The sequence below is a fragment of the Salmo trutta genome, chromosome 34, assembly GCF_901001165.1.
Source record: "Salmo trutta chromosome 34, fSalTru1.1, whole genome shotgun sequence".
Lineage (NCBI taxonomy): Eukaryota > Metazoa > Chordata > Actinopteri > Salmoniformes > Salmonidae > Salmo > Salmo trutta.
The window spans coordinates 42,660,679-42,682,808 of NC_042990.1; the positions used below are offsets into that span (position 1 = coordinate 42,660,679).

Sequence of the window (22,130 nt, forward strand, 5' to 3'; positions counted from 1 at the left end):
AGTTCGCAGGCCATTGGATTCTGGAGCAGCAGAAGCACTTTCTTAAGAGTGATGTTTCACCATTTGTCAGTCCGACGGACGAATCAAGGGTTTGGTGGATGCAAGGAGAACGTTACCTACAAAAACTACAGCTTTACCATGTCATTGGTTGTATAGGGGTATTGTACTGGAGACAAGACCAATCCATGATCAAAATAATCCCACAGCCTAAACTATCATAGACCGCAAAAAAAGTGAATAAATCATAGAACTGAAGTTACAACAAACCTGCTCAAAACAAATAAATTAGTTGTAGGATTTTCTGAAGCAGGCTAGAGAGACTTAAACAGCTATCTTTTTTACTCACAGTAGAAAATAGTTATATTTTTTATTTGGGAGAAGTGTACAGCCAAACAGATCTGGAGCCTGGCTAATCTACAGCTATCCTCACAATAGAACATTGTTTTCTACAGTAAATCAGAATGGTTAAGCTAGCTAGCCTACAGTAAATCAGAATGGTTAAGCTAGCTAGCCTACAGTAAAATCAGAATGGTTAAGGTAGCTAGCCTACAGTAAAATCAGAATGGTTAAGCTAGCTAGCCTACAGTAAAATCAGAATGGTTAAGGTAGCTAGCCTACAGTAAATCAGAATGGTTAAGATAGCTAGCCTACAGTAAAATCAGAATGGTTAAGGTAGCTAGCCTACAGTAAAATCAGAATGGTTAAGCTAGCTAGCCTACAGTAAAATCAGAATGGTTAAGCTAGCTAGCCTACAGTAAAATCAGAGTGGTTAAGGTAGCTAGCCTACAGTAAAATCAGAATGGTTAAGCTAGCTAGCCTACAGTAAAATCAGAATGGTTAAGATAGCTAGCCTACAGTAAATCAGAATGGTTAAGCTAGCTAGCCTACAGTAAAATCAGAATGGTTAAGCTAGCTAGCCTACAGTAAAATCAGAATGGTTAAGGTAGCTAGCCTACAGTAAATCAGAATGGTTAAGATAGCTAGCCTACAGTAAAATCAGAATGGTTAAGGTAGCTAGCCTACAGTAAAATCAGAATGGTTAAGCTAGCTAGCCTACAGTAAAATCAGAATGGTTAAGCTAGCTAGCCTACAGTAAAATCAGAATGGTTAAGCTAGCTAGCCTACAGTAAAATCTGACCATGCTGAACTCAGGGTTCCTTAGCAGAACATTACAACATCTCCTGCTGAGCTGAGAACGTCTCTCTCCTTTCCATCTGTTCCTGTCAGAACTGCAGAGCCGCTAAAAGTATCAACTGACAGACAGAACAGGCCAAAGCCGACCTGCTCCCATTGGCCAGCCAGGCCAAAGCCGACCTGCTCCCATTGGCCAGCCAGGCCAAAGCCGACCTGCTCCCATTGGCCAGCCAGGCCAAAGCCGACCTGCTCCCATTGGCCAGCCAGGCCAAAGCCGACCTGCTCCCATTGGCCAGCCAGGCCAAAGCCGACCTGCTCCCATTGGCCAGCCTAATGAACTCCAGTACTCCAAGCTTGGTAACACCAACAGAGAGCTTTGTCTCTCTCTATTCTAAGCAATAAGGCACAATTAAACAGAATTCAACTACAGACTGATAAACTTATCCAAATAATGCCCTTTACTATTTTGCAAATCAACATGAAAAATGCAAAAAATAATAAAAACAAATGAATTAATCCCCCAAAAATTGTTGGTAACTAAAAACAGCTATAATATGCATGGGAGGTTTGGATGGAACATGGAAACGGAACACAACAAATTCCTTCTACTTTACACAGGCATGTTATTAGCATGTTGTACATCTGACAGGCAAACAGGGATTACGTGCCAAATGGCATCCTATTCTATTCCCTATATTAGCGCACTACTTTTGACCAGGAACCGTAGGGCTCTACAGTAGTGCATATGGAATAGGGGGGCATTTGTGACCAGCCAGGTTTGGACCAGCCAGGTTGTGCCTCTGTTGTAGTGACCCTCTCAGCTATGGTCATTAAGCCATACGTCATCATTAAGCCATACGTCATCGTTAAGCCATACGTCATCCTTAGGCCATACGTCATCATTAAGCCATACGTCATCATTAAGCCATACGTCATCATTAAGCCATACGTCATCATTAAGCCATATGTCATCATTAAGCCATACGTCATCGTTAAGCCATACGTCATCGTTAAGCCATACGTCATCATTAAGCCATACGTCATCATTAAGCCATACGTCATCGTTAAGCCATATGTCATCGTTAAGCTATATGTCATACGTCATCCTTAAGCCATACGTCATCGTTAAGCCATACGTCATCCTTAAGCCATACGTCATCATTAAGCCATACGTCATCGTTAAGCCATACGTCATCGTTAAGCCATACGTCATCATTAAGCCATACGTCATCATTAAGCCATACGTCATCGTTAAGCTATATGTCATACGTCATCCTTAAGCCATACGTCATCATTAAGCCATACGTCATCGTTAAGCCATACGTCATCGTTAAGCCATACGTCATCGTTAAGCCATACGTCATCGTTAAGCCATACGTCATCCTTAAGCCATACGTCATCCTTAAGCCATACGTCATCATTAAGCCATACGTCATCATTAAGCCATACGTCATCGTTAAGCCATACGTCATCGTTAAGCCATACTTCATCATTAAGCCATACGTCATCATTAAGCCATACGTCATCATTAAGCCTCTACCGCAGTAACAGAGCAGGAACAATAAGTTGGCGTACTGCTTCTTATGGTGAGAGAGAAAAACAAAACAAAAAAAACAATAGAAAAAAGGCCTCGTAGTGTATGCTAAACCATTTCTTCCTTTTGACATCATTAGAAATGAGGTCAACATTTTCGCAAAGCACCCTGGTCCCACACTGTAGAAGAGAAGCCCTTAGCCCCTGGTCCCACACTGTAGAAGAGAAGCCACTGGTCCCACACTGTAGAAGAGAAGCCCCTGGTCCCACACTGTAGAAGAGAAGCCCCTGGTCCCACACTGTAGAAGAGAAGCCCCTGGTCCCACACTGTAGAAGAGAAGCCCCTGGTCCCACACTGTAGAAGAGAAGCCCCTGGCCCCACACTGTAGAAGAGAAGCCCCTGGCCCCACACTGTAGAAGAGAAGCCCCTGGTCCCACACTGTAGAAGAGAAGCCCCTGGTCCCACACTGTAGAAGAGAAGCCCTTGGCCCCACACTGTAGAAGAGAAGCCCTTGGTCCCACACTGTAGAAGAGAAGCCCTTGGTCTCATTGAGGTCTGAATAGTGAGCTGTGCTGCATAGAGTGTTCAGGTTGTAGCTAAGTCTGTGATGACAAGACCAGTGTACCTGACTACTAAACACCTGGCAGCCCTCAGCTGCAGCTACAAGCCCCACAGATCCACACAATCAGTGTCGCTATTTGGTAGGTCCTCCTCGTCGTGGAAGATATCAGATCTGCTCTACTGGCCAATCGGTGTTCAGTTTGATCCCATTCGCTCGTGTCCAATCAGGGTTTTGAGACGTCAGACCACGTTGATGATCCCGCCTCCGGCCGACGCCCTCTTGCTGCAGTAGGTGAAGCCGCTGTGATTGGTGGAAGTGCCGTTCATGTGCGACGTCCTCAGCTCCATCTGACAGGCAGCGATGGCCGCATTCAGCTCCACCTGGGCCCGATGGACCACGTAGAACATCAGGCCTATACTGATGATGATCTGAGAGAGAGAGGGAACAGAACCGTGTTTTAGAACCAAGGAATTAATACCACGTAGAACATCAGGCCTATACTGATGATGATCTGAGAGAGAGAGGGGGAACAGAACCGTGTTTTAGAACCAAGGAATTAATACCACGTAGAACATCAGACCTATACTGGATGATGATCTGAGAGGGAACAGAACCGTGTTTTAGAACCATACTGTTTAGAACCACAGTGTCCGGGACCACAGTGTCTAGATGGGACGTTAAACGGGTGTCCTGACTCTCTGAGGTCATTAAAGATCCCATGACACTTATTGTTAGAGTAGGGGTGTTAACCCCTGGTGTCCTGGATAAATTCCCAATCTGGCCCTCATACCATCACGGTCACCTAATCATCCCCAGCTTCCAAATTGACCCATTCATCCCCCCCCTCCTCTCCCCTGTAACTATTCCCCAGGGCGTTGCTGTACATGAGATTGTGTTCTCAGTCAATTTACCTAGTAAAATAAAATAAATAAATAAAAAAGGACCATAGTGGCTAGAACCATACAGTTTTAGGACCATACTGGATGAGGCAGACTAACTCTCAGAACATCCAGACTGATGGTTTCATTTCTTCATCCATCCAACATGTACTGTGTCTGCTTGCTGCCTTGGGGTTTATGTGCTGAGGAACATGTTGTGCTTCATGGAATGAAAAAATATATATATATACAAAAGGTGTGTCTGACCTGAAGAACCAAGGACTGGCATTCTACATAAAGACTGGCATTCTACATAAAGACTGGCATTCTACATAAAGACTGGCATTCTACATAAAGACTGGCATTCTACATAAAGACTGGCATTCTACATAAAGACTGGCATTCTACATAAAGACTGGCATTCTACATAAAAGACTGGCATTCTACAAAAAGACTGGCATTCTACATAAAAAGCACAGGGTTGAAGCAGCATCAACTAGAACAACTTCTAGGGACAGTTTTCAGGACACAGATTAAGCCCGGTCCTGAACAAAGAGGCACTTTCAATTGAGAATATCTAGTGAGTATACAGTCCAGGATGAGGTTTAACAGGCCCCTAGGGACAGACCCCTGCTGCTGGTTCACCTGTAGACTAAAGATATCCGCTGACACTCTGTTCTGACTCACCTGTAGACAAGGTATCCGCTGACTCTCTGTTCTGACTCACCTGTAGACAAGGTATCCCCTGACGCTCTGTTCTGACTCACCTGTAGACAAGGTATCCCCTGACGCTCTGTTCTGACTCACCTGTAGACAAGGTATCCCCTGACGCTCTGTTCTGACTCACCTGTAGACAAGGTATCCCCTGACGCTCTGTTCTGACTCACCTGTAGACAAGGTATCCCCTGACGTTCTGTTCTGACTCACCTGTAGACAAGGTATCCCCTGACGCTCTGTTCTGACTCACCTGTAGACTGAAGACAAGGTATCCGCTGACGCTCTGTTCTGCGATGACGTCCTCCATGGTGCGCAGCGTGGTGCCCAGGTAGGAGTTTAGGAGCTGTGTGGGCAGCAGGCCGACTGACGACGCCACCAGGTAGTTTGGCAACGACACGTCTGTGATCTGAAAGGAAGAGTGTTTTAAAGTTAGTCTTGTCCCAGCCAGAACGGCCTATAGGGAAAAAGCCCTACCTCCTGTTTCTGTAGCGCGAGCCAGCTTCATGTCTAAGTACACCGCTTGGACAGGACACTAGTCTGTAGAGGAAACAATCAATCTCAGATATTAAAAGGTGAAAAAATACAGTGAAGACATGACGTTTGCCTGTGTTTTTGACCTTTATTTCCGAGATTGATCGTTTCTCCTACAGACTAGTGAATAGCTATAACCTCTAAGTGGTGTCACGTTTCTCTAAACTAATCTATAAAAAATAAAAAAAATAGAGTATTGAAGCTTACAGTTCCACCTCTCGTTTCTTCTCACTAGATTACTCAATAGAATGGTGTTTCAGTCCCCTTGGCCTAGAACGTCCCAGGACTGATGAAATGAGCCTCCAGATATGACTTTGGTAGACAGACAGACTGCAGGTATTATGCCTACTGTTCCCTAGCCTAGCAGATATTGGTGGGGAGGGATAGGGCTGTGGCGGTCACAAGATTTAGTCAGCTGGTGATTGTCAAGCAAAATAACTGGTCGGTCTTCACGGTATTTGACCGTTAATTAACATAAAACACATTTAGCATCTCCTGGCTTCGAACACACAGCCTACAAGCCACTGATGCAGACCTTTGGAACATCTACATTTTAAAAAGTCCAATAAATCCATGTAATATAGCCTACACCATCACAATAAATCCATTTATTTATTTTAGACAGGTCTAAAGAAACATGATATGAAGAAAATGTAGTCTATTTCAGAAGAACAGAATAGCATACTCTGAATTGTCCTTACAGTGAGGGAAAAAAGTATTTGATCACCTGCTGAATTTGTACGTTTGCCCACTGACAAAGAAATGATCAGTCTATCATTTTAATGGTAGGTTTATTTGAACAGTGAGAGACAGAATGACAACAACAGAAAAATCCTGAAAAACGCATGTCAAAAATGTTATACATTTATTTGCATTTTAATGAGGGAAATAAGTATTTGAACAAACGTTGGGCTATATGTTGTTTAATACAGTGTAAGGCTGCATGATGCGACTAATGATGATTTGAAAAAAAAAGTTGCTTGAAAAGGTATGAGCTCTGCTTTGTTTTTTTCCCTCGCAGGCTGTACACACTACATCAGTCTCTCATTCACAATTTCACAAGCACTTGATATGGCGGCATCCCCTTTGTGTTGGCGTAATGCACCCTAAAACATATCCATGCCTTTTGCAGCCAGTGGCCGTTGTGGCCTTCTCACTGAGCTCCATCACATGATCGGGTCTTTCTCACAGGCTACAAGTGAAGACAGACACATCCAATTCCAAGGTGCATATTGAAGATATTGGAACAACTGTCCACATTTACTTTTCATCAGCCAACAAGATGAGTAGGCCTAACGAACAGCAAAAACACTAGCCTGTCAATCTACTATCCCCCCATAGTACAAAAGTTGACCTATTCTGTGCGAGAAATAAATATTCCAAAACATAGGTCTGGGACAGTTGTAGGATGCGATAGATCCCAAATTAATACAACCACTAACATAAAAAAAAAAAAAAAACTTTTTTTTTTTTACACAATGTGGCTGACACAACCAATCAGAAAGTTTAGCTTCAAATGTGCACATGGTAGCAGGCTATAAGGGCGAATGTTCCATTAGCGGGAAAACACCATTATCAAAAGTGACCACAAAAGCAATTATGCACGTAATGCTTTTATTATAAAAGGTGCATTTTTATGGTGAAAATGATCTCTTCCCCAAACTTGAAATTCACACGCTGCTTATGTATGGCAGTTAGGCTCTGACGGAGATGGCAGCAGATGCCGCCGATGGAGATCGCAGCATCGCGACTAGCTCTTAGACTATTGGATATTAGAGCGGCGGTAACTCACCAGAACTACCAGCATTACGACCAGGAATACGACTTCCCTGGAGCAGATCCTTTGTTCACTCTCCCCAGAGCAATTGAACTTATTCCAGAGGCCGACCCAAAACATCGCCGGCGGAGGAAAGGCACGAGGCGGCCTGCTGGTTCGACTTAGGAGGCGCGCACACCACCCACCGCTTCCGAGTATATTATTCGCTAATGTTCAGTCTTTGGATAAAAAAAAAAGTTGATGAGCTTAGAGCAAGGATTTCTTTCCAGAGAGACAGCGGGGCTTGTAACATACTTTGTTTCACGGAAACATGGCTCTCTCGGGACACTCTGTCAGAGTCAGTAAAGCCCGCAGGATTCTCAGTACATCGTGCAGACAGGAATAAATATCTCTCCGGGAAGCAGAAGAGCGGAGGTGTGTGTTCCATGATTAACAACTCATGGTGTAATTCTAGGAACATACAGGAACTCAAGTCATTTTTTATTTTTTTCACCCGACCTAGAATACCTCACAATTAAATGCCGACCATATTATCTCCCAAGAGAATTCTCCTCATCGTGACGGCCGTTTACATCGAAACCTCGACGGCCCTCAAAGAACTTCACTGGACTTTATGCTAACTGGAAATCACATGTCCTGAGGCCGCATTTATTGTAGCTGGGGATTTTAACAAAGCAAATCGGACTAGGCTGCCAAAATTCTAACAACATATTGACTGTCCTACTCACGCTACTAAGACTCTCGACCATTGCTATTTAAATTTCCCGGGATGCTTACAAGGCCCTCCCCAGCCCTCCTTTTGGCAAATCTGACCACGACCCCATCTTGCTCCTCCCGTCCTATAGGCAGAAACTCAAACAGGAAGTGCCCGTGCTTCATACTATTCAACGCTGGTGTGATCAATCGAAATTCACACTTCAGGATTGTTTTGATCACGTGGACTGGGATATGTTCCGGGTGGCGTGCGAAAATAATCTAGCTACATACGGTGACTGAGTTCATAAGGAAGTGTATAGAAGACGTAGTACCCACGGTGACTTTTAAAACCTACCTTAACCAAAACCCGTGGATAGATGGTGAACCTACCTAAAACATACCTTAACCAAAACCCGTGGATAGATGGTGAACCTACCTAAAACCTACCTTAACCAAAACCCGTGGATAGATGGTGAACCTACCTAAAACCTACCTTAACCAAAACCCGTGGATAGATGGTGAACCTACCTAAAACCTACCTTAACCAAAACCCGTGGATAGATGGTGGCATTCGTGCGAAACTGAAAGCGTTTAACAATGACAAGGCGACTGGTAATATGGAAAAATATAAAACAGTGTAGTTATTCACTCCGCAAGGCAATCAAACAAGCTAAAACGTCAGTATAGAGAGAAAGTGGAGTCACAATTCAACGGCTCAGACACGAGACGTATGTGGCAGGGACTACAGACAATCACGGACTACAAAAGGAAAACCACCCACGTCACCGAGACCGACGTCTTGCTTCCGGACAGGTTAAAGACATTCTTCGCACGCTTTGAGGATAACAAAGTGCTTCCGACGCAGCCTGCTACCAAGGACTGTGGGCTGCTCTCCTTCGCCGTGGCCGACGTGACTAAAACAATATAAATCCACTGTTAGTTTGTGTTTCTTACATCTGCAAACAGCCATTATGTATTTTCTTAGTATATTGGGTCTAAATCTTGTTAGCCGCTAAAATCAGAATGGAGAAAGTTCCATTGAAATCATTTAGAATGTATGTGTTGACACTCTAGGGTAATGTACTACTCAAAGCACATTTAAGTTTTATTATTCAAAAACACAAAATACCATCATACTGTCTAATCTTTTTAAAATACAGTGATGTGATATTTTGGCTATATCGCCCAGCCCTAGTAGGCCCAATACTAATGACATATATAGGATAGATATTTAGTCTACTAACAGTAGTAATCTAAAGGATAGGCCTTCCTAAATCAACTATGCGCTACAATCGGCTCAGTTGTAAGCCAATCTATCACTTAGCGACTAATGTAAACCGGTTAAATTGTCTGGGATTGAATTAATGACTAACTACTAGTCTATATTGTTCCAATCAGCAGCAGGTGCCTACTACAAGATAGCAACCCTACAGATTCCAGACAATACTAAACCTGTTCCCCTCAATCTACCATTCCAATGTTTAATTGCTATATTGTAATTATTTCATCACTATGGCCTATTTATTGCCTTAACCTCCCTTATCCTACCTCATTTGCACACACTGTATATAGATTTTTCTACTGTATTATTGACTGTATGTTTATTTATTCCATGTGTAACTCTGTGTTGTTGTATGTGTCGAACTGCTTTGCTTTATCTTGGCCAGGTCGCAGTTGTAAATGAGAACTTGTTCTCAACCAGCCTACCTGGTTAAATAATGGTAAAATTAAAAATATTTGCTGATCTGTAAGAAAGCAGGAAGGTGGAATCTGTACCACTCTATTCTGTTTATACCTATCCAGAGCCATCAGATCAGCAAACATTGAAGGGGAGCAGCGTTTTTTTACAAGTATCCGCAAATTGTACAATGGAGTGATTTGGGAGAGTCTGTCTGTTCAACAGTGTGGAGGGTCAAAGAGCTGTCTCGTCTTGGCTCCTGTCCTGGGAGGGACGTTGTGACCTTTGGACAGACAGAGAACGTCACCCAAGGGCGATTCCATGCATAGACCATATTAGTTTTTGGTATCTCAAACTGTTCTGGTAAACTTCATTGGGAGGAAAGATGTTTGACATCCATTATCACAAACCATTGACAAAATCATGATGAATGTGGTTATTTTAGAGAGCTATACATGCCTCCTGATCTGTGTACAGTACACAACATTGTTGTCAATATACTCCCGACTGTGCTCACATTCATTTATTCAACATAACTATCAATATCTCAACAAAAAAAGGTATACTTTTTGATTTTGTTCATTTTAAGAAATATTGTTTGGAACAATACAAGTACATCAAATCTCCAATACTCTCTCTGCTAATTCTGAAGGTATGATCCATCCCCGGGAAGCTCTCTGCTAATTCTGAAGGTATGATCCATCTCTAATACTCTCTCTGCTAATTCTGAAGGTATGATCCATCCCCGGTACTCTCTCTGCTAATTCTGAAGGTATGATCCATCCCCGGTACTCTCTCTGCTAATTCTGAAGGTATGATCCATCCCCGGTACTCTCTCTGCTAATTCTGAAGGTATGATCCATCCCCGGGAAGCTCTCTGCTAATTCTGAAGGTATGATCCATCTCTAATACGCACTCTGCTAATTCTGAAGGTATGATCCATCCCCGGTACTCTCTCTGCTAATTCTGAAGGTATGATCCATCCCCGGGAAGCTCTCTGCTAATTCTGAAGGTATGATCCATCTCTAATACGCTCTCTGCTAATTCTGAAGGTATGATCCATCCCCGGTACTCTCTCTGCTAATTCTGAAGGTATGATCCATCTCTAATACTCTCTCTGCTAATTCTGAAGGTATGATCCATCTCTAATACGCTCTCTGCTAATTCTGAAGGTATGATCCATCTCTAATACGCTCTCTGCTAATTCTGAAGGTATGATCCATCTCTAATACGCTCTCTGCTAATTCTGAAGGTATGATCCATCCCCGGTACTCTCTCTGCTAATTCTGAAGGTATGATCCATCTCTAATACGCTCTCTGCTAATTCTGAAGGTATGATCCATCCCTGGTACTCTCTCTGCTAATTCTGAATGTATGATCCATCCCTGGTACTCTCTCTGCTAATTCTGAAGGTATGATCCATCCCCGGGAAGCTCTCTGCTAATTCTGAAGGTATGATCCATCCCCGGTACTCTCTCTGCTAATTCTGAAGGTATGATCCAGTTTAGGAGCACCACAAACACAGTGAATGTGAAAATGGTTTCAAAAAAGGGAACTCCCTCTGCTTTATGATTTGCTGAATGAGCAATCCTAAAAGGAGGGCTATGATTGGATAATGACTTATAATGTCAATTTCTATGTATAAAAATAGGTCATATCATTAAAAGCACCAGAGAGCCCACTGTGGGAGTTGGATGTGTTTGAGGGGTCTATGAGTATATATATATATTTTTTTTTTTAATTTTTGAGCAACATGCCTAAAAATATTTTTTTTTAAATGTTGAATAAATGAACGTGAAAAGTGTATTTCATAATCTAGACACTCCATATGTTAGAGCACACTATAAGGAGAATAACAACAACAAAATGTAGTCTTGTCCATCATGTACGGTTCACAGATCAAAGGGTCTTACAGGAGGCATTTTTAGGTCTAAAAAGGCCACTCATCATGATTCTCAAAAAAAAAAAAAAGTTAATCAAATGTAAAAGAAAAGTAAAAAACTTCCTGAAGTTACTGTCAAAAATTGGCTGAAGAAATTGGAGATACCGAAAAGATTTCCGGGCTACACTGGTATGGAATCACTCCCTTCCGTCTCATCCTTGGAAGCTGTATTTAAATAGACTCAGAATAGAAGTGCTGATAAGGCTATGGAATCAGTTACACCTTTTAGATTACAGTGCATAAGATTATATGGGGGGGGGGGAATCCTATATCAGCACTCCTACTCATGGGACATGATAACCTTTTGGACATGGAACTTCCAAATCCAACACCAAAGTTCCTCACAGTGTCTCTGTCCCAAATGGCATCCTATTTCCTACATAGTGCACTAGTTTAAAAAAGTATGACCTGCTGCTGACTGGTTGGAAGCTACAATCCTATACGACTCACTCAGCCAGCGTCCCAAACGGTACCCTATTCCCATGTTAGTGCACTATGTAATGAATTGAATAGGGTGCCATTTGGGACGAATCTTCGGGTTACAACGAGTGGCGCAGCGGTCTAAGGCACTGCACCTCAGTGCTTGAGATGTCACTACTTGACCCGGGTTCGATCCCAGGCTGTATCACAGTCGGCCGCGACTGGGAGACCCATGTGGCGGCTCACAATTGGCACAGCGTCGTCCGGGTTAGAGGAGGGTTTGGCCGGCCGGGATTTCCTTGTCCCATCGCGCTCTAGCGACTCCTTGTGGCGGGCCGGGCACCTGCAAGCTGACCTCGATCGCCAGCTGGACAGCGTTTCCTCCGACACATTGGTGCGGCTGGCTTGCAGGTTAAGTGAGCAGTGTGTCAAGAAGCATTGCAGCTTGGTTGGGTCGTGTTTGAGGATGGCTCTCGACCTTCACCTCTCCAGAGGTGATGGAGGCCAATGCGTTCTTGGGGACCTTCAATGTTGCAGACATTTTTTGGTACCTTTCCCCAGATCTGTGCCTCGACACAATCCATTCTCTGAGCTTTACGGACAATTCCTTCAACCTCATGTCTTGGTTTTTGCTCTGTCAACTTATATAGACAGGTGTGTGCCTTTCCAAATCATGTCCAATCAATTGAATTTACCACAGGTGGACTCCAATCAAGTTGTAGAAACATCTCAAGGATGATCAATGGAAACAGGAATCAACTGAGCCCAATTTCGAGTCTCATAGCAAAGGGTCTGAATACTTATGTAAATAAGCTGACGTTTTTATACATTTGAAAAAAATACTAAACCTGTTTTCGCTTTGTCATTACGGGGTAGGTTGATGATGCATGTTTTGTTTTTAAATCCATTTTTGAATAAGGCTGTAATGTAACAAAATTTGAAAAAAAAGTCAAGGGGTATTTTTTTGTGTGCTGTATATGCCAACAGCAACAATGCCTAATTTATCATAACCATTACAGATAAGTTCTAATTGCTATATTTCCCCAGGTATAATCAGTAAATAAATAAAAAAAGGTGCCATTTGAGAATTCATTAATTGAAACCATAATGAGCTGTAGTGTTACCTGCTCCACTCTGACAGGGTCACTCACAGCTGTGCTTTGCAAAAGATGTGATGTGAGATTGCTGCTACTGCTTGTCTACTTGTTTCCCGTTTTTTCACACAAAAGATAAAACATAAGAAATATCTTGCTGCGTAAGAAAGAACTTGCTTTTTCATTGTAAGCTTATTTACTTGTGTGGCTGCTAGCCAAAACAGTGGTGGAAAAAGTACTCAATTGTCTTTAATAAAAAGTAAAGATACCTTAATAGAAAAGGACTCAAGTAAAAGTGAAAGTCACCCAGTGAAATACTACTTCAGTAAAAGTATTTGTTTTTAAATATACTTAAGTACATTTTAGCAAGTCCAGTTACTTAAGTATCAACTTCCTTATAATAAGCAAACGATGGTACTATTTTCTTATTTTATTGATGATGATGATATTGAGACATCATTTACAAACAAATCATGTGTTTAGTTAGTCTGCCAGATCAGAGGCAGTGTAAGGATGACCAGGGATGTTCTCTTGATAAGTGTGTGAATTAGACCATTTTCCTTTTGGTTGTCAGGGGAAAATGTATGGAGTAAAGAGTACATTATTTTCTTTAGGAATGTAGTGAAGTAAAAAGTTGGCGAAAACATAAATACTAAAGTAAAAGTACAGATATACCCCCCAAAAAACTACTTCAGTAGTATTTCTACTGAAGTACTTTACACCACTATAGCCAAATAGCTGTGAACTCTGTTGTCATCTGATCAAAATAAAGCTATTTTCCGATGTGTAGCAGTAATGTATTTCCTGTGAAGAAACACTATAGTTGCAAAAATAATTTAATAAAAAACACTTGACTTTCAACATAAAACGTACGTGAAAGGTAGTCTCGAGGTTTTGCTGACCTGCGTTAGAATTACTCATGATAAGCTGCAGACCATACTATTTACCAAGATCATTTTTCTACATTTTCGTAGCTGTCCATTTACCACAAACCAACCAATTCTGGCACTAGGACCTCACTCAACGAGCTATACAGAGTCATACGCAAGAAATAAAATGTACATTGAGAAGCGGCGCTCGCGGCCGTTGAATTTAATGCAGGGAAACTGATATCCGTCTTACCGAAATTTTTTACCAGCATGTCACCTGTGCAACTAGAGGTAAAAAAAAATACAAAAGAAATCTGGACCACCTTTACTCCACACACAGAGATGTGTACAAAGCTCTTCCTCACCCTCCATTTGGCAAATCGGACAACAACGCTATCTTCCCGATTCCTGCTTACAAGGAAAAACTCAAAACAGGAAGTACCAGCGAATACAGAAGTGTGGTCCGATGAAGCGGACACTAAGCTACAGGACTGTTTCGTTAGCACAGACTGGAATATGTTCTGGGATTCCACCGATGGCATTGAAGAGTGTACCACATCAGTCACAGGCTTCATTAAAAAGTGCATCGACGACGTCCCCAGTCACTGTACGTGCAAATCCCAACCAGAAGCCATGGATTACAGGCAACATACGCACTGAGCTAGAGCTTCCGCCTTCAAGCAGCGGGACACTAATCCCTTTATGACCTCCGACGAGCCATCCAACCGTCAAAACGTCAATACAGTACTAAGATCAAATCCTACTACACCGGCTCTGATGCTCGTCAGATGTGGCAGGGCTTGCAAACTATAATGGATTACAAAAGGGAAACCCAGCCGAGAGCTGCCCAGTGATGTGGGCCTACCAGACGTGCTAAATACCTTCTGTTCGCTTTGAGGCAAGCAACACTGAACCATGCATGAGAGTACCAGCTGTTCTGAACAACTGTGTGATCCGTAGCAGATGTAAGACCTTTAAAACAAGGCAGCTGGAGAGATGGATTACGTGGAAACGTACTCAGAGCATGCGCTGATCAGCTGGCAAGTGTCTTCACTAACCTTTTCAACCTCTCCCTGACTGTCTGTAATACCTACATTTTTCAAGCAGACACCCATAGTCCCTGTGCCCAAGAACGCAAAGGCAACCTGTCTAAATGACTAGCGCCCCATAGCACTCACATCTGTAGCCATGAAATGCTTTGAAAGGCTGGTCATGGCTCACATCAACACCATCATACCAGAAACCCTGGACACACTTCCAATTCGCATATCTCCCCTACAGATCCACAGATGACACAATATCAATCCACACTGCCCTTTCCCAGCTGGACAAGAGGAATACCTACGTGAGAATGTTGTTCATGGACTACAGCTCAGTGTTCAACATCATAGTGCCCTCCAAGCTCCTAAATAAGCTAAGGACCCTGGGTATGAACACCTCCATGCCACCTCCATGTGGTGAGGGTAGGCAACAACCCAACCGCCACGCTGACCCTCAACACGGGGGCCCCTCAGGGATGTGTGCTTAGTCCCCTTCTGTACTCCCAGTTCACCCACGACTGAGTGGCCATGCACGACTCCAACATTAAGTTTGCTGACGACACGACAACGGTTTGCTTGATTGTGGACTACAGGAAACAGAGGAGCGAGCACACCCCCATCCACATCAAAGGGGCTGTAGGGGAGAGGGTCGAAAGCTTCAAGTTCCTCTGTGTCCACATCACCAATAACCTATATCAGGATCAACACACACCAACACGGTCGTGAAGAGGGCACAATTTAATTTATAACATTTTTGACATGCGTTTTTCTGGATTGTTTTGTTGTTATTCTGTCTCTCACTGTTCAAATAAACCTACCATTAAAATTATAGACTGATCATTTCTTTGTCAGTGGGCAAATGAACAAAATCAGCAGGGGATCAAATACTTTTTTCCCCTCACTGTAAGACTGCTAAATAGTGAGTTAAATAGTTAACCAATAGATACCCGGACGATACTTTTTGAACTCATTATTTTAACTCATCACATACGCTGATGCTACTGTTTATTATCTATCCTGTTGCCTAGTCACTTTATCCCTACCTAGGCTGTGTACATATCTACCGTACATATCTACCTCAATTACCTCGTACCCCTACACAGCGACTCAGTACTGGTACCCCGTGTATAGACGGGTTGGTTGTTTATCAACAAAACCGACGTGTGAGCAACTATGGGGCAAATCAGACGGGGTTGGCTTAGACTGTTGACAACATCTAAACTATACATTTAATCTACAATGTTTATTGAAAATAGAAAATACATTTGCACAATAAGCACGTCTCTCAAATACATTGTTACAGTTAGCTAGCTAGCACACTTAGCTAGCTGTTACAGTTAGCTAGCTATTACAGTTAGCTAGCTAGCACACTTAGTGTGCCTTTACCCCTACCTGCTGTTACAGTTAGCTAGCTAGCACACTTAGCTAGCTGTTACAGTTAGCTAGCTAGCACACTTAGCTAGCTAGCACACTTAGCTAGCTATTACAGTTAGCTAGCTGTTACAGTTAGCTAGCTAGCACACTTAGTGTGCCTTTACCCCTACCTGCTGTTACAGTTAGCTAGCTAGCACACTTAGCTAGCTGTTACAGTTAGCTAGCTGTTACAGTTAGCTAGCTAGCACACTTAGTGTGTCTTTACCCCTACCTGCTGTTACAGTTAGCTAGCTAGCACACTTAGCTAGCTGTTACAGTTAGCTAGCTGTTACAGTTAGCTAGCTAGCATACTTAGTGTGTCTTTACCCCTACCTGCTGTTACAGTTAGCTAGCTGTTACTATAGCCAAGTTATCACCCATCATTTATACAACGGTCAGCTAACCCATCATTTATACAACGATCAGCTAACCAATCATTTATACAACGGTCAGCTAACCCATCATTTATACGACGGTCAGCTAACCCATCTCTATAGCCAAGTTATCACCCATCATTTATACAACGGTCAGCTAACCCATCTATATAGCCAAGTTATCACCAATCATTTATACAACGGTCAGCTAACCCATCATTTATACAACGGTCAGCTAACCCATCATTTATACAACGGTCAGCTAACCCATCACTTATACGACGGTCAGCTAACCCATCATTTATACAACGGTCAGCTAACCCATCATTTATACGAGGGTCAGCTAACCCATCTATATAGCCAAGTTATCCGTAAATCTCTTTTCTCTCTGCATTGTTGTGAAGGCTTGTCAGGAAGCATTTCACCGTTATGTCTACACCTGTTGTCTACCAAGCAAGTGACGAATAACATTTTGATTTGAAATGCCACGTTTCTTTATTTTTTGGCATGCTTTATTTGTACAGTCTAATTGCTAGCCTGCGTGGGTAGAAACATGCTTGTGCCATCATGCCACGCTATGATATTTATATGTTAGGCATGACTGACAAGGAGTTGACGTGATAACACAGACAGACGTGGGACCATGCTACCTCATTGCAGATGTACAACAACCTATTCCATTCATTCAGATTACTAGGATCAGAATGAAAGGGGAGTCGTCAGAGAGGTTAATCAATAATTCAAACAGTAATTGGAGGGCAAGTGCGTCAGGTTACAGAAAAGACTGAGCTGGCAGCAATATCGTGTCCTTGGTGTGGAGAGACAGACGAGGGATCCCAAAATAACACCCTAATACCCTATATAGTGCACTACTTTAGACCAGAGCCCTATGGGACTAGGGTGTCATTTGGGATTCACACCAAGTCACTTGACTGTCAAGTGTAGGCCTAGTGTTAACACTGTCTAAAAGTGTCCTTTTGTAAAGGCAGTGGGGTATGTATTAGAGACAAGACAGATAAATGTATGACAATAGGTGTAACCGATGTGAAATGGCTAGTTAGTTAGCGATGGTGTGCGCTAATAGCGTTTCAATCAGTGACGTCACTCGCTCTGAGACTTGAAGTAGGGTTTCCCCTTGCGTTGCAAAGGGCCGAGGCTTTTGTGGCGCGATGGGTAACGATGCTTCGTGGGGTGTCAGTTGTTGATGTGTGCAAGGGTCCCTGGTTCGAGCCCGGGTTGGGGCGAAGAGAGGAACGGAACCTACACTGTTACATAGGCCCTACATATCCTGAGAACAGGAGTACAGCTTATATGTCAATAACTTGCTGAACAAACTGGAGTACAGCTTATAGGGCAATAACTTGCTCAAACTGAATTTTCTTTTAGGTCTATATTTGCCAGAGTCAAGTTTTTACCCTCTTGCCCAGTGGTGGACATCCCTCCTTTTATAGATAAATACCTTGTTCTCCTAAGTGTGCAGGCTTGTGTTCCAACCCTGCTTGAACACACCTGATACTGCAAATCAGCTTCTCATCAGGACCTAGGCTACATTAGCTGAATCATTGAAATATGTTGGAGCAGGGCTGGAACATCAGCCTACACATCCACCAGGCTCTCCAGGAACAAGGTTGACCACCCCTGCAGATGCCTTTATAGCGCACTATGGGAATAGTGTCCCATTGGGGATCCATACATCTTGGTCCCGTTTCTCACTTGATCTGCAGACCACGAACACCATCAGCAACTTCACAGACCACGGACACCGCCAGCATCTTCACAGACCACGGACACCACCAGCAACTTCACAGACCACGGACAGCACCAGCAACTTCACAGACCACGGACAGCACCAGCAACTTCACAGACCACGGACACCACAGACCACGGACACCACAGACCACGGACACCACAGACCACGGACACCACAGACCACGGACACCGCCAGCAACTTCACAGACCACGGACACCACCAGCAACTTCACAGACCACGGACACCACCAGCAACTTCACAGACCACGGACACCACCAGCAACTTCACAGACCACGGACACCACCAGCAACTTCACAGACCACGGACACCACCAGCAACTTCACAGACCACGGACACTACCAGCAACTTCACAGACCACGGACACCACCAGCAACTTCACAGACCACGGACACCACCAGCAACTTCACAGACCACGGACACCGCCAGCAACGTCACAGACCACGGACACCGCCAGCAACTTCACAGACCACGGACACCGCCAGCAACTTCACAGACCACGGACACCACAGACCATGGACACCACAGACCACGGACACCACAGACCACGGACACCACCAGCAACTTCACAGACCACGGACACCACCAGCAACTTCACTTGCAAGAAATGAGAAAGTATTTCAACCATACTCACTGAAAACACTGCATTCTGGAGTCCAAAGGGAATGGGCGTGAGTCTCGCCAAGGCCACAACTTTGAGTCCGCTCCCGCCCTCCACCACCCGTATTACAGCACTGAGCTGTTCAGAGTTCCCCACCTTGTTGACCACCCAGTCCGTCAACAGTCTCTTACACACCAGGTGAGCCAGGAAGGTACCTATGAGCACCCCCACCATGACCAGCCCCATACCCAGCACGAAGCCGTACAGGTACCCCGCAGCCACGTTCAGTACGATGTAGCCCCAGCCGAATGGAAAGGACACGATGATCAGACCAACTATGAACAGCAAGGCTCCAACCAGGCTGTCCAAGCTCTCCACCCAGAGGAGAAGGTCCTTGAGGTACTGTCGGACGAGAGCCACGGAGGAGAAGCACACGGCTGTCAGAATGCACGCCAGGAGGGCGCTCTTAAAACAACACATGGTAATACAACACGGGTGTCTGAAATCCCCGTTGGTGGCGCCGCCACCGGTGAATGACACGCCAGTGTCAACGACGCTCTCCGGGTCTCCTTCAGACTTGCCGACGGCGCCTCCTCTCTCGTCAAAGGCGTTGCATATCAAGTTGTCTATTTTATCGCAGTCGTCCGGGGTGGATCTCTGGAGCCAGCGGTTCAGCTGGGTCTGTCCTTTGACAGCGGCGTGTTTCAGGACTTTTACGAAGACCTGCAGGGATGGTGGCGCAGGGCCCCACATGATTGTCCTTTCAACGGAGTCTCGGGAGAGATAGCCAGTCGCTCTGATGGTGGTGCTCAGGTTAACGATGAGCGTTGTAACTTGAATAAGGCTTGAACATAAATAGAAAATGACAACTGAGAAAGATAAGTGCTGACACACAGGAGGTTATCGATGGCTTCTGTGCTGCGGACCCATCACTTTATCAGTACAGAGGACAACTGTTTACATAGACTTCAAAAAGAAAAATGATTCCAATCTGAGTTGCCATTATAAGAATCCTTGTCCAGTGTGACAGTTACCTTGTGTGTAATTGGGAGACATGCCAGTTCAATCACTTATGATTAACGTTCACATCGCCTAGGAGTCAAACGCCAGAAATCACTCACACCAGTGAATCACTGAGTTGAAAAAGCATCGGTCGATGAAAATCTGGAAAGCCGAGGAAGGACAACAAACAAACTGACAAGAAAGTCACGTTATTTACTAAAAAAAAAAACGTCAGATCATGCTTACTATTCGTATAGATACCAAAACGGTTGAAAGATAAATCCGTGCGAGACTTTTTTTTGCAACTCTTCGGTCCTATTTAGCACAACGTTGCAGCAGGGGTGCTACTCCACTGAGACAGACTCCACTGAGACAGACTCCACTGAGAGAGACTCCACTTTACAGGCTGCTGCGTGTGCAAAGTCCTGGAAATCCAGTCCAACGCGCGATTTGCCCGGAAAAAAACCTTGTTTTTCTCTTCCCGGAGCAAAGTGACAACCGGAGCACCGACGTCAGTCTGACAGCCAACTACGTGTTATTTCTCGCTTCTCCCACAATAGTAAGTGCTGATAGACGCTACATGCTATTGATACACCAGATACTAATCTGTTTATTTCCCAGAATGCCAAGAACCAGACTACTGTCGTTCTGGCCCAATCAGACAACGAGCCTGGGACATCGCGAAAACAGAACGTTTCAATTTTTCAATGGATGGTTATAATAGGCATAATTGTATTATTAATTTGTATTTTATTTATCTCTATTAGTTATTATTCCTGTTTTGTCCATTCAGTTGTTTTGTAGAGTCAGTACAGTCAACAAGTTCTGTATTTGAAAAACAGTTTGTGTTTTAATTATTTAGGTTCACAAATGTAAGCACATGTTCACTTGATAGTTTCCATTATCAAGTGAGATTTCCTCAGATAGTTTAATGTTTTTCTTAGCAGACACAACGCAGTCTACAGTAGCTATTATGAACAAGATGTCTAAGTTCAGGCAAAGAAGAACAAGTCTGAATAGCCCCCTGGTCAAAAGTAGTGGCCGATTTAGGTAATAGGGGGCCATTTAGGACATAAACACTGATAAAACAAGTGGACCCCTCCTAAAGTTTACACTTTGATTAACCTAGAATGTGGAACACCATCCATGAAATTTACGCTCGTATCAGACAAAGAACATGTTTCCATTTTTTGGATGTTTTGCTTAAGAACGATGGCAATTGCTTGCACACACTGAGGTGTATAAAAAAGAACGGATAGAAATCAGTGGCGGTTGGTGCCGGTTAAGATGAGGGAGGACAATTCAATTGTTTTTATGAGCATGGCCTTATTTCTATAACAGCATATTGGATGACTGTCCTTCATATTTCATTCACCCAGTTCAATGGTTTAGGATACTGTCATTCATATTCACCCAGTTCAATGTAACAGTGATGGTTTAGGATACTGTCATTCACCCAGTTCAATGTAACAGTGATGGGTTTAGGATACTGTCCTTCATATTCACCCAGTTCAATGTAACAGTGATGGGTTTAGGATACTGTCATTCATATTCCATTCACCCACAGTCCAATGTAACAGTGATGATACTCAAATTTCTCCTATACCGACAATGCGGTTGATACAACCAAGACTATGAATGAAAGTTTGCAACGTAGGTGCAACGTAGGTGCACACAGGTCGAGAGAAAGATTTGAGGTGACAGACGTTCAAAACCGCCTTGCCCACTCTGGCCTGCATCTAGCTGATCTAGGGTGTAATCATTATTCCAGAGTTTCTATTGGACGGATTCAGGTATGTTTATCCCCGTTTTCATTCCGTTTGCTTACGTTTTAGAAACGTTTTTCAACAGAATCAGCAGAATGAATACACCCCTGATCACACGCAAACAGTTCACTTATTTTGGCAGACAAACAGCTCGTTGTATTTCTTCACGCATCTGCACTCTCTCACCTTTTCTCTTCGCTTGTGGACTTCAATGCACAACATAGCAGCTGTCTGTGACTAGGCGAAAAAACCTTTCCAAACCAAACCTCCATATAATAACCGCTACACATCGATGTCACTATATTAGCTAAAGTAACGTCATAGTCAACATAGC

General features: G+C 43.6%; 1 protein-coding gene across 1 annotated transcript; it reads right to left on the reverse strand.

The window, feature by feature from the left end:
- Positions 1-1,571: 1,571 nt before the first annotated feature.
- On the reverse strand, positions 1,572-20,633 carry LOC115174161 (transmembrane protein 64-like). Its single transcript, XM_029732859.1, has 3 exons — positions 19,062-20,633; positions 5,076-5,231; positions 1,572-3,658 (listed from the first exon to the last, which is right to left on the reverse strand). Exons 1-3 carry the CDS (start codon positions 19,779-19,781, stop codon positions 3,470-3,472), a joined length of 1,065 nt encoding a protein of 354 aa, XP_029588719.1. The 5' UTR covers positions 19,782-20,633; the 3' UTR covers positions 1,572-3,469.
- Between the last annotated feature and the right edge of the window lie 1,497 nt (positions 20,634-22,130).

Coding starts and splice junctions, on each gene's coding strand:
- LOC115174161 (XM_029732859.1), bottom strand. CDS start 19,781: ATGTGGGGCCCTGCGCCACCATCCCTGCAGGTCTTCGTAAAAGTCCTG. Junction 5,232..19,061: donor TCCAGAATGCAGTGTTTTCA/GTGAGTATGGTT, acceptor TCTTCCTTTCAG/ATCACAGACGTGTCGTTGCC. Junction 3,659..5,075: donor ACCTTGTCTTCAGTCTACAG/GTGAGTCAGAAC, acceptor TCTCTCTCTCAG/ATCATCATCAGTATAGGCCT.